General features: G+C 44.9%; 5 protein-coding genes across 5 annotated transcripts; 3 read left to right on the top strand and 2 right to left on the bottom strand.

Annotated features, from left to right (window-relative positions):
* Nucleotides 1–328: 328 nt before the first annotated feature.
* On the top strand, nt 329–5,494 carry LAJ45_10667 (uncharacterized protein; the record flags this gene model as incomplete). Its single annotated transcript, XM_046120184.1, has 12 exons — nt 329–1,085; nt 1,138–1,966; nt 2,031–2,723; nt 2,778–2,859; nt 2,909–3,064; nt 3,122–3,267; nt 3,318–4,101; nt 4,157–4,318; nt 4,370–4,592; nt 4,642–5,104; nt 5,155–5,230; nt 5,285–5,494. The coding sequence occupies 12 exons, from the start codon at nt 329–331 to the stop codon at nt 5,492–5,494; spliced, it is 4,581 nt and encodes a 1,526-aa protein (XP_045966688.1).
* A 1,076-nt stretch (nt 5,495–6,570) lies between these two features.
* On the bottom strand, nt 6,571–7,440 carry LAJ45_10666 (uncharacterized protein; the record flags this gene model as incomplete). The annotated part of the gene is made up of 2 exons (XM_046120183.1): nt 6,571–7,155; nt 7,213–7,440. The coding sequence occupies 2 exons, from the start codon at nt 7,438–7,440 to the stop codon at nt 6,571–6,573; spliced, it is 813 nt and encodes a 270-aa protein (XP_045966687.1).
* Nucleotides 7,441–9,287: 1,847 nt separating this feature from the next.
* Nucleotides 9,288–10,431, top strand: LAJ45_10665 (uncharacterized protein; the record flags this gene model as incomplete). The annotated part of the gene is made up of 3 exons (XM_046120182.1): nt 9,288–9,506; nt 9,638–9,843; nt 10,062–10,431. The coding sequence occupies 3 exons, from the start codon at nt 9,288–9,290 to the stop codon at nt 10,429–10,431; spliced, it is 795 nt and encodes a 264-aa protein (XP_045966686.1).
* Nucleotides 10,432–13,337: 2,906 nt separating this feature from the next.
* Nucleotides 13,338–15,379, top strand: LAJ45_10664 (uncharacterized protein; the record flags this gene model as incomplete). The annotated part of the gene is made up of 3 exons (XM_046120181.1): nt 13,338–13,415; nt 13,488–14,977; nt 15,049–15,379. 3 exons carry the CDS (start codon nt 13,338–13,340, stop codon nt 15,377–15,379), a joined length of 1,899 nt encoding a protein of 632 aa, XP_045966685.1.
* Nucleotides 15,380–15,906: 527 nt separating this feature from the next.
* LAJ45_10663 (uncharacterized protein) lies at nt 15,907–16,638 on the bottom strand (the record flags this gene model as incomplete). The annotated part of the gene is made up of 3 exons (XM_046120180.1): nt 15,907–16,137; nt 16,193–16,336; nt 16,411–16,638. The coding sequence occupies 3 exons, from the start codon at nt 16,636–16,638 to the stop codon at nt 15,907–15,909; spliced, it is 603 nt and encodes a 200-aa protein (XP_045966684.1).
* Between the last annotated feature and the right edge of the window lie 214 nt (nt 16,639–16,852).

The raw sequence follows: 16,852 nt of genomic DNA, 5'->3' as shown, positions 1-16,852 counted from the left end.
TACCCAAACCCAGTAGGAAAGCCGTGGTACAAACATCGCAGAAAATCGTCCATGGCTAGGTCATCTATCATGGATTAGACGATAAGATAAGAGAGTATAAAATCGTGAGGAACAACTACTCGCCGGATTTTAAAGTCTGACCGGACAGACTTTAGTACATGAACGCATTCTTATCACAGCTTCCTCATCCGGGTTAGTAACACAAACTTTATTTCGAGCCTCAATAATCGTCCGCTGACGTAATGGGTCAAAACACACATCTAAGATCTTCGCTTCCCCTCAACCCCTCCTCCTCCTCCTTTACATCACCAGATTCTGTTTTATTAAAATGGCAAAGACAAAGAAGAAGAAGGCCACCACAAACACAGCGCGTGGATTCGCTACAACCTCAACACCATCGAAAATCAAGCCATCCGAGCCTCCTGTGGATGATTCCGTCCCTAGCAAAACCGAGGATGAAGTTTCAGGTATCCCCAAGCCAGGAAGCGGGAGTTCAAATATAGATGAGAAAGAATACACTATTCCAACTGAGGAAGAGCAAGCGGATTTTGAATTGCAGTGTTTTGTAGAAAAAAACGGTCCTAAGGTTAATAAAGAGTCACAAAGGATTGTAAGCAAGACAGAAACAGAAAAACGCACAATCAGGAACATATGTTTCCCTCTAAAACTTGAGAAAATCCTCAGGTTTAATCTTACGAGATACGCCTCTAAGCAGAAGGTAGAAGAGGATATTAACCAGGAGGTTGGCCTAGGAGAGCAGATCCTGAGGTTGGCCAGAGAGGAACAATCAAAACTCTACCCAGACCAGCCCAAAGCTTTTATGAGGCGGGGAGAAACTTTATTGGTGAATGGATGGATATTGCACAAGACATTGACCGCCATGGGGTTTCCTAGCAGGAGAGTAGAGGAGGGATTGCGGGCATTGGCCGGAAGGAGCAGTAATTCACTGGAGAAAGAGAAAGGCCTCGAGTCAGCGATGGAGGATATCCTAGACTGGTTAGCATTATATTGCGATGAAGACGAGCTCCCGGGATTCTTGGATGCGAGTCCCGGATCTGGTAATGTTTCTAAAAGAGGATCATCCGGTAAGCTTGCTATCCCTCAAGGCCTCGACGTAATGTTTCTGATCTCTTCTAGATATAACACCAGCAGGAACGCAACCTTCTTCGGGAGTATCTACTCCTCGTCAGCAAATATCTGACACTCGTCACCTATCAGTTAGAGTTGCCCCAAATCCAAAGTTGGAAAGCAATAATACTCCCAATGTAGACGCAATAACTGTGAAAACAGGCGAGAGTGAGGAAGACGAGGGAGACCTTAATCCTGAGCAGCTTATACCGGGGTATATCAAACTACAAACCCAGATTTATAACCTTAATCCGGTTTTAACTGCTATTTCTGGCAGCAAAAAGGGGGGGAAAGGGCGCAAGACAACACAAGCCCCCAAAGAACTCTCTTCCGGGCAGATGAAAAGTTTGAAAAAGCTACAAGATAAACTTAGAGCTCTTATTCAGGATCCACTTCTTGACCTTAGGAGCGCAGAGTTCACTTGGGCGGAAGAGAGATTAAGGCTTGAAAAAGAAAGCTGGACAAAAAAGCAACCGAAAGGCAAATGGGATGATAAAAACTCCCATACTTCTAAACAACAAATACCACTACTATCTGAGGGAACCGTCGAATCTGACGAAGAGGATAGTAAAGAAGCGGTGCAATTTGCTTTGTCCGAGCATGGCTCTATTGAAGATGATGATGATCTTGGTATGGATTTGATAGGGGGTCTTTTTGAGCCACCACCTACAGAAGAAACAACTATCGGACAAAACGGGGAAGAGATAGTCAGTATCAGGAATTTCGAAGAAGAAGCTGGTTTTACAGTTAGTAGTTTTGGGAAAAATAAACCGAAAGGAAAAACGGGAGTGGGCTTAATATTAGTGAAAAGCGTACTCGACGAAGTTTGTAAGAGTCGGTATGTTCTTGTACGATAATGTTTTCTGGGAATTTGATTAAAACATTATGCTAAACGATATCAGGGATGTAGGCTCAAAGGTTCGGTACGAAATGATACCCGGAACATCGATATCTACGCGTAGTCGATTAACTATCAACTGGTCCTCTATTGCTGCTGCCTCATCATTTAAAACGATATTGAACTACAATGAACGACCACCTGTTATTGTAAATTCACCATCATTGCTCAGCACCGTTTTTTCTATGAACTCGTTTGGAACTCCGACAAAGGAACAGGCGGAGGGATATATCGCCACATATGCCTTGTTTCAGTTGTGCAGTAAGAAGGAGGAGAAGATATATCTTCGCCTTCCTACCTTGTGGCGTGGACTTTGGGCCGAATTAGTGGAAGAGGCACGTCTAGTAACAGAACGCCAGGAACGGGAAATTCTCAAAGGATTACAGGTTTTATTAGAAATTGGAAGTAATGAGTACGTGTCAGAGGAGTTGGATACGGCCGAGAAGAAGAAAAAGCGGGTTACAAAAGATGATTTCGATAAATCTTCTGAGGAGGTTCAGGATGTTAACCTCACAAAACTGGAAAGATCTCATGAGACAGATATGATCAGGGAGGGTTGGGAATATAAGAAAAATACACCTGAATATTTGCACATGTTGAATGGAAGGAAGCAACTGCCGATGTGGGCTTTCAAAGATGAGGTCTTGGCTGCGATTGACCGAGAGCAAGTAGTAATTATTTGTGGAGAGACAGGATGGTAATACAAGCTCTATCTCTTCCTCACAACCTTTACTCATACACGGGATCATAGTGGAAAGAGCACGCAGACTCCGGCTTTTATTCTAGAACATCAGCTTTCTCAAGGGAAATCATGCAAAATCTACTGCACTGAAGTACGGTCCCCTTTCGTATTATTTGCGACTTTAAATTAACAGAAAACAGCCTAGACGAATATCAGCTATATCTCTAGCCCGCCGCGTATCTGAAGAGCTTGGAGAACGCAAATCTGATCTTGGCGGCAAAAACTCTCTTGTTGGATATGCCATCAGGCTAGAAAGCAATATGCATGCTGAGACTAGGCTTGTTTATGCAACCACGGTGAGAAAATGCTTTATTTTGTGAGAATTTTTCACTGCTATTAACTAATTATCTTAGGGTATTGTCGTTCGCATGCTTGAAAGATCGCCAGATCTGGAGGAGGTCACCCATCTAGTTCTAGACGAGGTACATGAGCGTAGTATCGATAGTGATTTCTTGATGATCGTTTTAAAAAAGCTGCTATCAAGGAGAAAGGACTTGAAGTAAATTTAAAAATCTTTCTTGGTTACCAGAACTTTCTAACTGCTTATAGGGTCGTTCTCATGTCAGCCACTGTCGACGCGGAGAAGTTTTCGAAATACCTCAACGGCGCTCCTGTGATGAACGTCCCGGGGCGAACGTTCCCTGTCAGAACTCACTATCTTGAAGATGCAATTGAGGTCACTGGTTTCAAAGCCGAAGAGGACTCTCGAAACCCTCGAAATCGCAATGATTGGGCGGATGACAATGATGCTGAAGTTGATACTGATAAAGAAGTGGTTCTTAGTACAGCTCTTACTGGTTATTCCAAGGAGACTAAATCGGCACTTTCACGAATAAACCCACACCAAATACAATACGAACTCATCATGCAGCTCCTTGAAAAAGTAGCATTTTCACCTGAATATATCAACTATTCAAAAGCTATCCTTATATTTCTACCTGGTATGGGTGAAATTAGAAGGCTTAATGATCTTTTATCAGCGCATCCAGTTTTTGGTTCAAATAAAAAGGATGGAGGATGGCTGGTTTATCCACTTCATTCAACAATTGCTAGCGAAGACCAAGAAGCTGCATTCTTGGTGCCACCTCAAGGCATGAGGAAGATTGTTATAGCCACGAACATCGCAGAGACTGGTATCACTATACCTGATGTTACATGCGTGATCGATTCAGGGAAACACAAAGAAATGAGATTCGACGAGAGGAGGCAGCTAAGCAGGCTAGTAGAAACATTCGTAAGTAGAGCAAACGCAAAACAGCGGAGGGGTCGAGCAGGAAGAGTCCAAGAAGGGCTGTGCTTTCATATGTTTACAAAGGATCGACATGATAAATGGGTGAATTCAATCCAATCAGCTAATTCCGAGCATCCAATAACTAAACTCTTGATAGATGGCAGAGCAACAATCCCCTGAGATGATGAGGTTATCCTTACAAGATCTGGCACTCAGGGTTAAAATCTGTAAGCTTGGGGGTATCGAAGAGATTCTTGCTCAAGCACTTGATGCGCCTCTGCCTAAGAACATCAAGAGAGCCATTGACTCCCTGATCGAGGTAATCTTTCGTAAATGAAACCTTCAAAATCGAGAATCTAACGGAAAACAGGCAAAAGCTTTGACGTTAGCCGAAGAACTCACACCACTAGGTTGTCAGCTAGCAAAACTACCGCTTGATGTTTACCTGGGTAAAATGGTACTGCTGGGTAGTGTATATGGCTGCCTAGACGCTGTGACCACGATCGCAGCTATATTATCATCCAAATCCCCCTTTGTCACGCCAATGGGGTACCGCAAAGAGGCAGACGCTATAAGGTTTTCGTTCAAAAGAGGTATGAGTGGTTAAGAGAATAGTTGTTACTTCGTGGCTAATTCTCCCAGGTGACTCCGACCTGCTTACTGGATGGAATGCTTACTCCTCCTGGAGACGAGTTTGCCAAGGCACCAACATAACCGAATCAGACTTCTGTCGAAAGAACTATCTCAGCAGCCGCACTCTTTCTGGGATTGAGGATTTGAAACAGCAACTTATCGTTGCTGTCATTGACGCAGGGTTCTTTAGCCTTACGAGCGAGGAGAGAAATTATCTCAACTGCTGTCGTTTCAACACCTACCGCCGCCGTAACTTCTTCATAGCACCTAATGCCGTGAACCACAGCAGCGAGAACGACTCGGTAGTAAACGCAGTTGTCGCCGCTGGGTTTTACCCAAAACTGCTGCAAAAGGACGGGAAGGGATGGAAGAACGTTGTTAATGGCCAGAACATTGCGATACATCCTAGCTCAGTGAATAAGTACACCAGGAGCGAGTGGTTAGCATTCTATGGGATTATGCAATCCAATAAGTAAGCTAAATTACCTCCCTTGCGATTATTATTAAGCTTATATATCCAAGCTTCTACGACGCCCATGAGACCGGACATGTTGACGACATCACTGTTGCCTTGCTCTGCGGCGATGTTGACTTCAAGGTAAGAATGTCAGACAGAAACCCTGTTTTGAACAGACCTAATAGAAATGGATAGATGTACTCCGGTGTCCTTGTCCTTGATGGTAATCGCGTTCGTTTCGCCTTCCAGGATTGGAAAAGTATGATTGCTTTAAAAATTTTCCGCAGCAGGCTAAAGGAGATCACAAATCGCTCTTTCCAGGCGCCTGGAAAACCATTGTCCGAGAACAAAAAACGATGGTTAGAGTTGTTTTACTTGGTGTACCAGAGGTTGCAGGAGACTTGACTAGTTGAAGCACAGTTTGAGCCAGGCTGAAGACGAATTTGCTTTTCTTTCCACTATTATCTGAAATTTGTAGAAGGTGGTAAGGTTTAGGGCACTGTGGTATTTACAGCGTATAAAATGGAATAAATCTACGTCAAAATAAAGATGTTTCAGCCTCTATCCCGAAAAAAACATAATTTGAACACATCGATCTTTTTCAGACCAACTGCTTGACTTCATCGTACCCACCAGGCACAGCACAGTCCATCTTAAAGCACCACAGTCACGAACAATCACTCAACGTCACATTCCTATCAGTAAGTTATGGGCCGGTGCATGGAAGCTTTCGTCCCAAAACTTTGACAACCAAGCTCTTCTGGATAATTTGATAGCCTGATTGATCTATCAGACGAGTTGGCCCAAGCCTTGGGCTGATGGAAAGTGATTTATATTATCCGTTGACCTAAGCCAGCTCAAGCCTATAACCATGGTTGATTCAAGTCTGAATCAATCTACTTTTTAGTAAGATAATGACTACTTGGCAGTTGGAGGGAAGATTTGGACCCCTGGTGTTTTTTATACTTCAAAATTCTCGGCCCAACAGTTTTTCCTATTAATATAACTTTTCCAACACGTCACCCTTCATCTTTAATACTTAGCAGCAAAATATTTTGTTTTCAGAATCATTGGTCACTAGCTTGAGCCATATTATGAGCCCGCATTAACAGTCCAATCAATCAGATCCTTAGTTCTAAAACTGTCGAGTGGCTCAATTAGTTATTATGTGGCTCAGCTCAAGCCTCCTCATACACCACTAATATTAAAACAGGGATAACATTGGATTAAAATACTCAAATCATGGATTATCACTCTAAGTATTGGTGCGTCTCATGACAGATACTTGAATAATGGCATCAATGGTCGCTATGTAATTAAACTTGATCTCGCTACTATGAAAAGCTGGGAGGCCCTATCACTTCGGCCAATGAATGGGAACCTTAATCATATCAAAGTATAGGCAAATCAATTCTAATGCCAAACTAAAGCTTTAATTAACAGTATCGTATCTAAACACGCTCTATACATTTACCCCAATCTCACAAGAATCCCTTTACCTCTTCCTTCGCCTTTTCGTCCGCAAACTCTGGCCTCGTTAACTCGTACCCACTTGTCGTCCTACCATAGGTGACGCCACCCAATCTGCTGACAGGTCTCAAGACGCTGGGATCAATCATATTCTTTTGCTCGTTCAGCGCATCCTCGCGTACATGAAAGTTAATGCCTTGGACAATAACCAACGTTCCCGTCTTTGCCCCCGTACTAGGCGAAAACCAATCATGCGTGTGAATCAACTTCGCCTCGATGGAGAACGCCGACTCTGCAACACGTGGTGGCGCAACCTTGGTGGACGCAGCCTGTGTCAGTCCTGTGGGACCCCATTCTGATACACCATGGGGGGCGTTGATGGAGGTGTAGTTGGCAGCCTCAATGAACCACTCGGAAATAATATTGATGGTACATTCCTTGGTTGTGAGGAGATTCTCGCAGGAGTCTTTGTTGGCGCCTCGGCCGGCGCTCATCCCGATGCAGAAGATTGGTGGGTCATGGTTGACGATTTGGGTGTAGGAGTAGGGTGCCAGGTTGTACTTGCCGTCAGTAGAGACGGTTGAGACGAAGCCGATCTGTTTATTTGTTGTCAGAATAGCTACTCTCTGTCACGAGGGGAAGGGAGGACTGACTGGACGCGGAATGATCCCAGAGATGAGAAGTTTATAGTTGTCAAAGCTGGTTCGGCCATTACCGTAGGGGTCGATCTCTACGGTCTTGTGATCTTTCCAACTGGGGTCGTTGGCCCCATCGCCGACTTTCCAGTCGGGCTTGACGGTCTTGGTGTGATAGAAACTTTCGTTTGCTTCGAAGTCAGGACGCGAGGCCTCGATAGTTTTAAAGTCGCCGTGGGAACCCATTTCTGATGCTGTCTTTTGAAAGTTTCTACGAAACTGAAGTTGTGAAGGCCTGGGATTCTGGGAAAGCGAACTGATACGGAGGGTAGAGGTGGGTTTCAAAGTTGAAAAGACGTTCAATCTCTGCTGCTTGAGAGTGCGGGGGAGAATGAACATATATATGGCTAGCTTACCACGTCTATCCCTACGTATCAGTACTCCTTGTACCAGTGCGGTGGGTATTTATTTGAATGATGCTTCTACTCTACAGCGGGAGGGTTAATAATGCTGATTCTTTTATTACATACAGCTAGACATGCACTTCAAATAATTACAAACATGCCTGTGCCGCTTGGAAATCGTTTTTTGCGCATGCAGGGTCAGTCAGGCGGCTTCTCTCGGCTAGATGACGACATGTCCCCATAAATGCTTATTTGTCTTGGAGCCGCATGCCAAGACCTCAGCGCTTCTACCGTAGCAACACCAGCCAATAAAAATTGTACTTCTACACACCTGTACTTGCTTACAAGCATATGAACCAGAAAATGCAAATGTCTATTTTGTACGGCAGATCCGCGCCACTCCATACAAATAATCCTTGACTCTCGAACTCGCATTTTCTGGTTCATATGCTGGTAAGCAAGTATATAGTCTGTAGTAAGTTCTCTGATAAGCAATGTTCTTCACACCTACGTACGCAGTTAGGCTGTTTGGACGGATTGAGAATATCACAATGTATGTAGGTACATTCAGAGTCGAACCGGGCCTATGCAACCCTTTTAGAGTACTGGGTGGCCGTGGTTGACTACCTTCCTGGGTATAGTGGGACCCTATCCGTCGCTATTAGAGCGTATTTGACAACTGTCGATTCCGGCTGCAATAGCGGTTTGCCGAACCGTCAATTTTGATTGATGAGGGTATCGGCACAGGGTACCGGAACTTAGAGCTAGACTCTATCAATGCGCAAAAGGCCTTATGTCTCGATCTCATCACCACTGATAATGGTCGAGATCTACTAAATAATTTGAGAGTTCGTGAAGTATAATGTCAATTTTGCGACCCGCAACTGTCAAAGCCGAACTGTCAATTGTCGAAATCGACAGTTGTCAAATACGCTCTATTGCGCTACTTGAAGCCTTATAAACGAAACATCACCATGAGGTATCGGACTACACGTACCTTTTACTACAGGTGTAGCCTTCTAGCGTGTGGTAATAACCGGTCCTTGCGAGAATGAACACTAGTAGTGTAATCAGAACAAATTACATACACACCTATGGTGTTTGGCCTGGCCGCTCAGGGACAACTACCTCTAGCAGCCAAATAAGTTGCAAACTGGTCTCTCATGGCTGCCGGCACCTGATTCACCCACAAAAACCTACATATGTTTTTGTGAACACACGACACGCACATGTATGTACTCCTTACCAGGGAAAAAATGGGTGAAAATACCACCATATAGGACCGTGGAATTTAATGATGAATATGGAATTAAACCGTCATTACGCAAAGAATACGAATGCCGTACTAGCGCATTGACGGGAACACTGTATTCATAGCGAATTCACATCCATTTTTGTTGCCGTACGTATACACCCCGCGACCGACATCTTCCGGAGATCCAACATATAAACTTGTTCACTTATTACGTGGTAATTGGTAATTATTTCATCCACGTACATAATCCGCCGCAAAACTCTGGCTTTCTGGGCAAAATGTTACTCGGCTACTAGGGTAACATTATTTCAAAAGACTATAAGAGTTCGTCATTCGACACCCGGTCAACGTTCCTATCCAGCTTTCAACTCCCCCGAGAGGTCTTTGCAGTGCAAACTTAATCAACTGTTAGCAGTAAAGATTACCTGGAAAATATGGAGATGGACGGGAACGATTTAACGACTATCAGCCGTGGGGCACTCGATGTCCCTAAAGACACCCACATGGAGGCACTCGAAGACTTACCGATAGTCCCGAAAGATACTTGTACCGACTTTATCCCCACGGAGACCGATATAAGCCTACAAGCTATTGGCAATTTGCTCAAACTACTTCAGGATTTGAAACTCGAGGGGATTGACAGTATTGAAAAGGTATGGTCTCCCACCTATATGCAAGGGTATTCAACTAATCCCTCTATCTGCTAGGAAGCGGAGACTATTACTAACCTTATGAAACCAGTGTCATCCGAGGGACAAGCTAGATTCATCGATGACAGCTTTAGCAAAGAGGAACTACCCAGCGGACTGCCGGACGAATTGAAATTGGCGGCACCTCACAGCCGCAGAAAGGTCCCCTTTTCCTTGAAGACCTAGAACGCCGGATCCTTCTCGTCAGAGCATGTATCGACCAAGTCGATGATTTTATCAAGGATTTCAAAATGAGCCATTTGAATAAAACACACCGAATTTTCCAACAAGGCCAGCTTCGGTAAGCTGTTGGAAAATTTGTTGAAAACCTGGCCCAGAGAGCAACGGAGACCTATATCTGCATCTACACCAAATACTAACAAGGAGAATGCGCTAACTGAGTCTACTGCTCGTTCGGACGAGAAGGGAAAGGGAAAGATCAATGAGCATGAACGGGGGTGTGGTGGGTCTCAAAGCGCGAGTCTCGATGACCATTTAACATCTACCGAAACGAAAAAGACCGACGGCGACCGATCATAATCAACATGACGATACAGAGGGGAGCGACATATGCCCAATACAAAAGAAAAGGCTATCATTTGTCTCCAGCCCTGATAATAAACCCAATTCCCGACTGACCACGGCGGAGTTGGCTCCGCAACCAGGTAGGCAAAGCGAGCAGAAGGTCATGGAGCGATGGGCGGATTTAGCGGAGATAGACCGAGCTATAAAAGAAAAAGGAGACGGGTGGAATGGCGATCTGGAGCCGGAGATGGAGGCAAAAATAAGGGAAATGGAGGATGCCGTCGAAGATTTGAATGATGTGGTAGAAGAATTATCAGATTGCTTCAAGGAGCTAATGAGCATAATGGCCGAAGAGGATGAATAAACTCTTCCGTCCTATATCTAGAAGGCGTTCATTGGTATCTGTCTTTGAAGGTTCCTATACCAAGCTTTGTATTTTATGACCGATGGTACATGGTACAAAGATGTATTTAAGAACCATGAAGTATTAACACTTGAGGCTTCCCAGGATAGATCTCAGCAAACTTAATTCCCATATTTGGTTTAGGTTGGTCAAGGAGTCGAGTGATACGGTATGATGAAAGAACCCGGGTCCTCATCAATTGGAGAGAGAACTCTCCGGATACAATATCACTGACACCTCCACAACATAGACGATCATCCACCTTAGTTTAACATCAAATCTCCTCGGGTCTACACAATAGCCATTAAATACATATGCGGAATGAACGGTGAAACCTAACCAAATAGTAAATCGCGAATGCGCGCGAGGACCGGAGAATCGCGGGGGCTAGACTTAAAGTGGAGATAAAAAAAGGTAAGAGGAGGGAGGAGGCAAGAAAATTGAAACGGGTGGTGGTGGCGGGATCGAAAATATTAAAAGAAACTTAATTCATGCTGAAAAACGGGAAAGAGGATACGTAGAGCTAAAGACTCAAAGTCAAGTATAAAGGAAATAAGGTAAAAGAAAAAAGGATATGAAATCTACTTAAGAATAGAGATGACTGACGAAAGACCTAAACCGGGTGATACATTATGACCTGGATGATACCTTAGTCATTCGATATCACTCGATATCCGAATACCCGCCAGGTGCTACGTATCTGCTGCATGTTTATGTATGATTTCTTAAACTTATTTCTCGTTGTGATCCCAATCAGATTCAAGTAAGTACATGTATGTACTTGAGTTAAACGTTCTTAATGCAAATGGAGGCTTAAATCTTTGGTGACACGTGAGAATTCGCTCCCTAGCTAGCTCCATGTACCGGATATATGCTCGACGCAGTGGAAAGTATCACGAGAAACAAACTTGTCCCACAAAAGCCGGCACATATTGTTAATGTTGGTATGTAACTCGTTTATTATATGTCATTTTAGACGTCGACATCAATAGTAGACAAACCTCCTCCCCCATCCTCGGAGCACTTACTACACCTTCCCGATGTCCCTATCAACCTCTGTCCGCCATAATAATTACAAATAACTGCATGGGTAATGGTCAAAGCGCCCTTATATTTAGTCCTTCATCCGGTCGCCGAATGGAAACACCGCCTCCTTCACCATTCTGTGCCGCACGGCGTACATGGAGAGAAGGAACATTCCATCCATACCGCATAGCACGAGAGGGAGAACGCTATGTAGTTTGCAATTGGATTTGTGGATATCTATTTACGGGTAGAAAGAGAGGAGATGAAGTACCAAATGTTAGTATTAAAACCTTCCTGGCTGGTCAACCATAATTCCATATTATATCCAAGACAATGTATTCCCTCGGGGCCCCCGATTTCCATGTGATTTTTCAATATCTCATTCTTGGTACACCATAGCCTTCCTTCATCGCGCGGAGCGCATTGAGTTGCAAAAAGTAAGACTTATTGTTGTGCAAGGACACCAATAAGGTTGTGTTTTTATTTCAAACGATTGCTTGCCGAGGAATCTAAGCTTTACGTTCCAAGAGCCTCGAAGCAGAGGTATTGGCTAAGAAGCGAGAGACATGTCTTAGGTATTGTGCAGTGTTTTGTAGGGAATAACAGTTAGTTAACTAGCGGCTAGCATTCATTCCCCGTAATCGGTACTGTATGTCTGTCAGATTACTTCGCTAATCTGGCCATTAGAGTAGAGAGCACACTGAAAGACGCCCGGAATTCCAAGGATGCGTACTGGCTCGGTCTTTTTTACAGTGGTAGTAGCGATTGTTAGGTTTGACCTCCACGTTTTAGATACGCCTATCTTTGAAGTGCTGCTCAAGAAAAGATCCCCGGATCCGCGGATGCAGATATATATATATTGAAGGGATATCAGTTATCGTGTTATGGTAGTCAGTGTGTAGCCAAGTAGATAGAGTAGGTATTAAATCAGCTACGCCCAGGATTTGCAGTAATCAGGTATAGGGTTGTACACACATGACGCCGGTGAGGCTTGTCTTGTATTGTATCCGAAAGACGCCTCAGGGCTTGATCTTATCTTAGAAGTGCGAAAGACGTTCGTGTGTGGCCCGTCACCGGGTTAATGTCATGAGAGCATTTGGCAGGCGGCACCTACGCAAATGCAACTGCACATGTACAGCGATTCACAGTCATTTGGCGAATACACCCATTTGGCGAACAGGGATTAAGGCCAATAAGAATCAAGATATCTTAGTCAAACTCGAGGTTTTACTGGTTGCTGGCTGGTTGCTACATACAAATTCGCCAAATGGGTGTATTCGCCAAATGACTGTGAATCGCTGTACCAACTGGTACCTGATGTGCTTTATCGTGGACCCTGACTGGTCCTGGAGGGTGTTGTAAAGTATGTCTCAGGTTCACCCTTGTTATCTTTCTGATTGGAACTCGCGTGGTGTCCCATCCGTGGATCGTTGTCTTGGCGAATAACATCCCGCAGAGTTGCAGAGTTTATTTTATGCGAGAATAGCAACAGTTTGTCAGTGGCACTTGCGACGCCTGTAGACCGTTTTGTCTCTCGCTCTCATCCTCGCACATCCCTCCTCCTCCCCTTCCCCTTCACCCCCCACTGTCAAAAAAGCTATCCATCGCACATACAATACCTCCCCAGGTGCCTGTTCCTTACCCACACCGAATTATTCTCTAGTGGGGCACTGCAAGTCTGCAAAAGTCTCACCGCTCCACCTTGCCGCCCGGTCAAACTACGGTAAGTTCTCTAAATACCCCCTCCATGGTCTACCCTCTCCGATATACCCATCATCTCTTTCCTCCTCTCCTCCGACAATTCTCTAACGACCTCGGTGAATATCTTTTAGCGATCAGGAATGGCTAGTTCGTCACAACAAAAATCCTCCACCACAAAAAAACAAGTCCCTGCGAAAGCCGATACCGAACCCGCTATTGTAAGACTTCACATCGTACCGTTGACACCGGAGACGACAGCGTCGTTAATACCCGAATCGGTGCTTGACAAGGCCACTAGACAGAGTCTGAGCTACCACACTATACAGACGTTCCCAGAGAACTCATACGCATTCATTAATCTGCCCAAGGACCAGGCAGATAAATTGAAGAAAAGACTCAACGGATCTGTTTTTCGCGGTGTAAAGGTCCGCGTAGAAGAGGCTAGACCCGAAACTTGGGCGACGCATCCCGAGCCAGAAGGAAACATGGAGGACGTCGAAAGCGCAAAGAGCGCAAGAAAGGAGGAGAAGAAAGAGAAGAGGAAGAGAAGTAAGGCTGAAGGTGAACCAAAAGTAAAGAAAAGAAAGAAGGGCGAAGATGGCATCCTCCAAGGAATAGAACTCCCCGAAGGAAGGAAGGTACAACGTGGTTGGACAAAACCCGCTGTGCCTACAGGCGTCTCTGCAAAGTATGCTGGCAGAGCATCTTCGTCTGCAAAGAAGATAGAGGACGAGTCTAAGCGCGAATGTCTCTTCAAGACACCCCTCCCTCCCAACAAAGCCACGCCCAAAGACAAGCAAAAAAAGGATAAGGAGGAGAAGAAAGATAAGAAAAAACGTAAGAGAGAGGTGGTCATCAAAGAGTTCAAGAACAACACCAAATTCCCCCAATTTTTGAGGGCTAGCCAGCTCGATAAAGACCAGGCCGCCGAGAAAATGGCGAGCGAGTATGTCGAAGGGGTCGGCTGGGTAAACGCGAAGGGCGATGTGGTAGAGGAAGAGAAGGTTAAGAAGAGAGCAGATGGAATCATGCAAACAGAAGTCCAGGTACTGGAACCTGCAGATGCGCCAAAGGGCGTGGATGTCACAGATGCATCGGAAAGTGACGATGACGAGGTCATGGTTGATGCAGCCACCATGGTTCCTACTGAAGCCAAGGTGGGTGGCGAGGATGATTCCAGCTCGGAATCTGAATCAGAACCTCAAATTCCTGGAAAGAAATCTCAAACCACCACTACCTCGAAGTCCGACTCTTCGTCATCTGAATCTTCAAGGTCCGGATCTAATGAAGAGGAAGCCACTGAAAAGACATCACCTATCACCCCAGTCACCCCCGTCTCGCCAACCAAACCACTCCGGTCCTCTTCTACCACCTCACCCAAAACTACGGCCCCGGCCCTGCAAATCACCATTCCTACTGTCACAAACCCCCCATCCAGGCAGTCCATCCACTTGAAGCTCTCTACAAACCCACCACTAAAAATACCACCTTACTCCAAGTCGGCGTTGCCCCATCCCCCGCTTCCGCAACTACTGAAAGTTCTGCTTTTAAGTTCGGCTTTGGCGCCGACTACGATTCGGACGAAGAGGAGGGACCAGTTATCCAGGCCCCCTTCCGTGATCGCTACCGCTCCGCCGCGCCCACGCCAGACACGGCAATTGGACATCGCAAATTCTTCCCAGATGAAGATGATGGTGTGGGTCATGGGGGAAAGCTTGGGTTCGTCCCGTCTACCCCGAGGATTATCGGAGGTTTCCCTGGTGGACAAGATCTGCTCTCGGTGAGGAAGGATGCCACACCTTATACCCCCTCTACTGAGTCTCCGTTGCTTTTCCCGCATACCGAGAGTAGGTTTTTAGGCGCGTTGAGTGTGTGGTCAAAGATACCAACCCCAAAGATACTTACCGAGGCCGAGGAAGAGCTGGTCGAGGAAGTGCCGGTCGAGGAAGAGGGCGAAGGACAGCCCAAAAAGAAAGATAGGAAAAAGAAGGCCAAGGCAGTAGAGGAGATTGAAGAGGCGGCACCAGGGGATAAAACAATGGCGGACGTCTGGAGCGAGAAGTTTTATGAGAACAGGGGAGAATGGAATCGTGCGTGGAAGCAACGGAGAAGAGAGTCGATAAAGCAAAAGAAGAAGAAGGAGGCCGCTGGGAACCCAAGTGTAAAGAGGATTACTGCGTAAAGGGAATTGGGTGGGTAAATGCAAGTATAGCGATTATGGGGGTTATCCCATGTTTTTTTGCCATTAGTTAGTGTTTAAAAATACCAATGACTATTTTCTTTTATCTGTACGATGCCGACCGAATAATGTTTTTAGATCCCCTAGAGCTCTGTAGGTGTGTGGCTATTCTAACGACTATTCTAGATAACAAAATAAGTAATCCACATGAGAAGCCAGAGGTTTGAAGGTTTTGACTTATGTGGTATTGCAATAATTACCTAGAATTTTTCTCGACACATTGTTAGGATATATTTTCACTTTGTCTGGGCGACATTTGTAATCTATAACTGCTCTTAGAAGGACTACATATAGATTTTGTCTTTATATATATATATATAAAAAAGGGTGTGAATGTTAAATAATCTCATTTATCCGTTAAAAACTATTGGGTAATACATGCAGTCTATTTTGTATTACATCAATGATTTGATATCGATAAAGAGATTTAAAATGACAACTCGTTAAATGTAGCTCGCGTTCATGTCCAGCTATGGGTTTGGTTTCTCGTCCCAAGCAAGCTTCATGCGTCCATCTGGGGGGATATAGGATTCAATGGCAGAGATAACCTCACCGGAAGTTGTAGCTACTCTTAGTATTCCCCTTGTTTCTTCTTCTACAAAACCATTGCTGTAGAAGTCTTCCATCATCTTTAGGAAATTGTCAAAGAACCCATCGACATTGAATAAGACAATTGGTTTCGCGTGTATCCCAATTTGGCTCTAATTTTCTCAATATTAGCTGTATTCGTATCTCCGGACTTGGGCAGTTGCGTACCCAGGTTATAATCTCGACCAGCTCATCCAGAGTACCAAATCCACCTGGCAATGCAACAAATGCATCACTGACTTTTGCCATCTCGTTCTTCCGCTCGTGCATGCTTTCCACCACTGCGACAGTCCCAATATCCATTTCCCCTTCCTGTAGCAAAAAAAACTTGGTGAGTGAATTGATCATTTATATATATATAGTAGGAAATTTAGGAGCCTTCTTACCACTTCACGTCGAATAAGGGCTCTTGGAATTATCCCATGAACCTTCCCACCTTTGTCAAACAATGTTTTAGCAACAGAGCCCATCAGGCCTCGGTTTCCACCGCCGTAAACTAGGCTCCATGACTGTTGATATAACTCTTCTGCCAGGCTCTCAGCGGCTGCAGCGAATTTTGGATTTGTTCCTGGCCGTGAAGCACAGAAGACACATACTCGTTTTTCGGAGGTCATTGTGTTGGTTTATAGTTTGAAAGAAAGTGAAATTTTGCTGATAGAGAGCTGATATAAATACTCATAACGACTTAGAAGACACATAACCTGTTAACTCTTGACTCAGAGTTGGAATGTCTGATCATCCCTTCTTCAGCCTTGGTTGGGGATGGCGTGTCGTGCCAACTGTACGTACTGTGCAGATTAGTTAACTAGCGAGAGATAAGAACGGCTA

Source organism: Morchella importuna (assembly GCF_003444635.1).
Source record: "Morchella importuna strain M04M26 chromosome Unknown Morimp01GS048, whole genome shotgun sequence".
Classification (NCBI taxonomy): domain Eukaryota; kingdom Fungi; phylum Ascomycota; class Pezizomycetes; order Pezizales; family Morchellaceae; genus Morchella; species Morchella importuna.
This window is presented reverse-complemented; position numbering and strand designations above follow the sequence as displayed.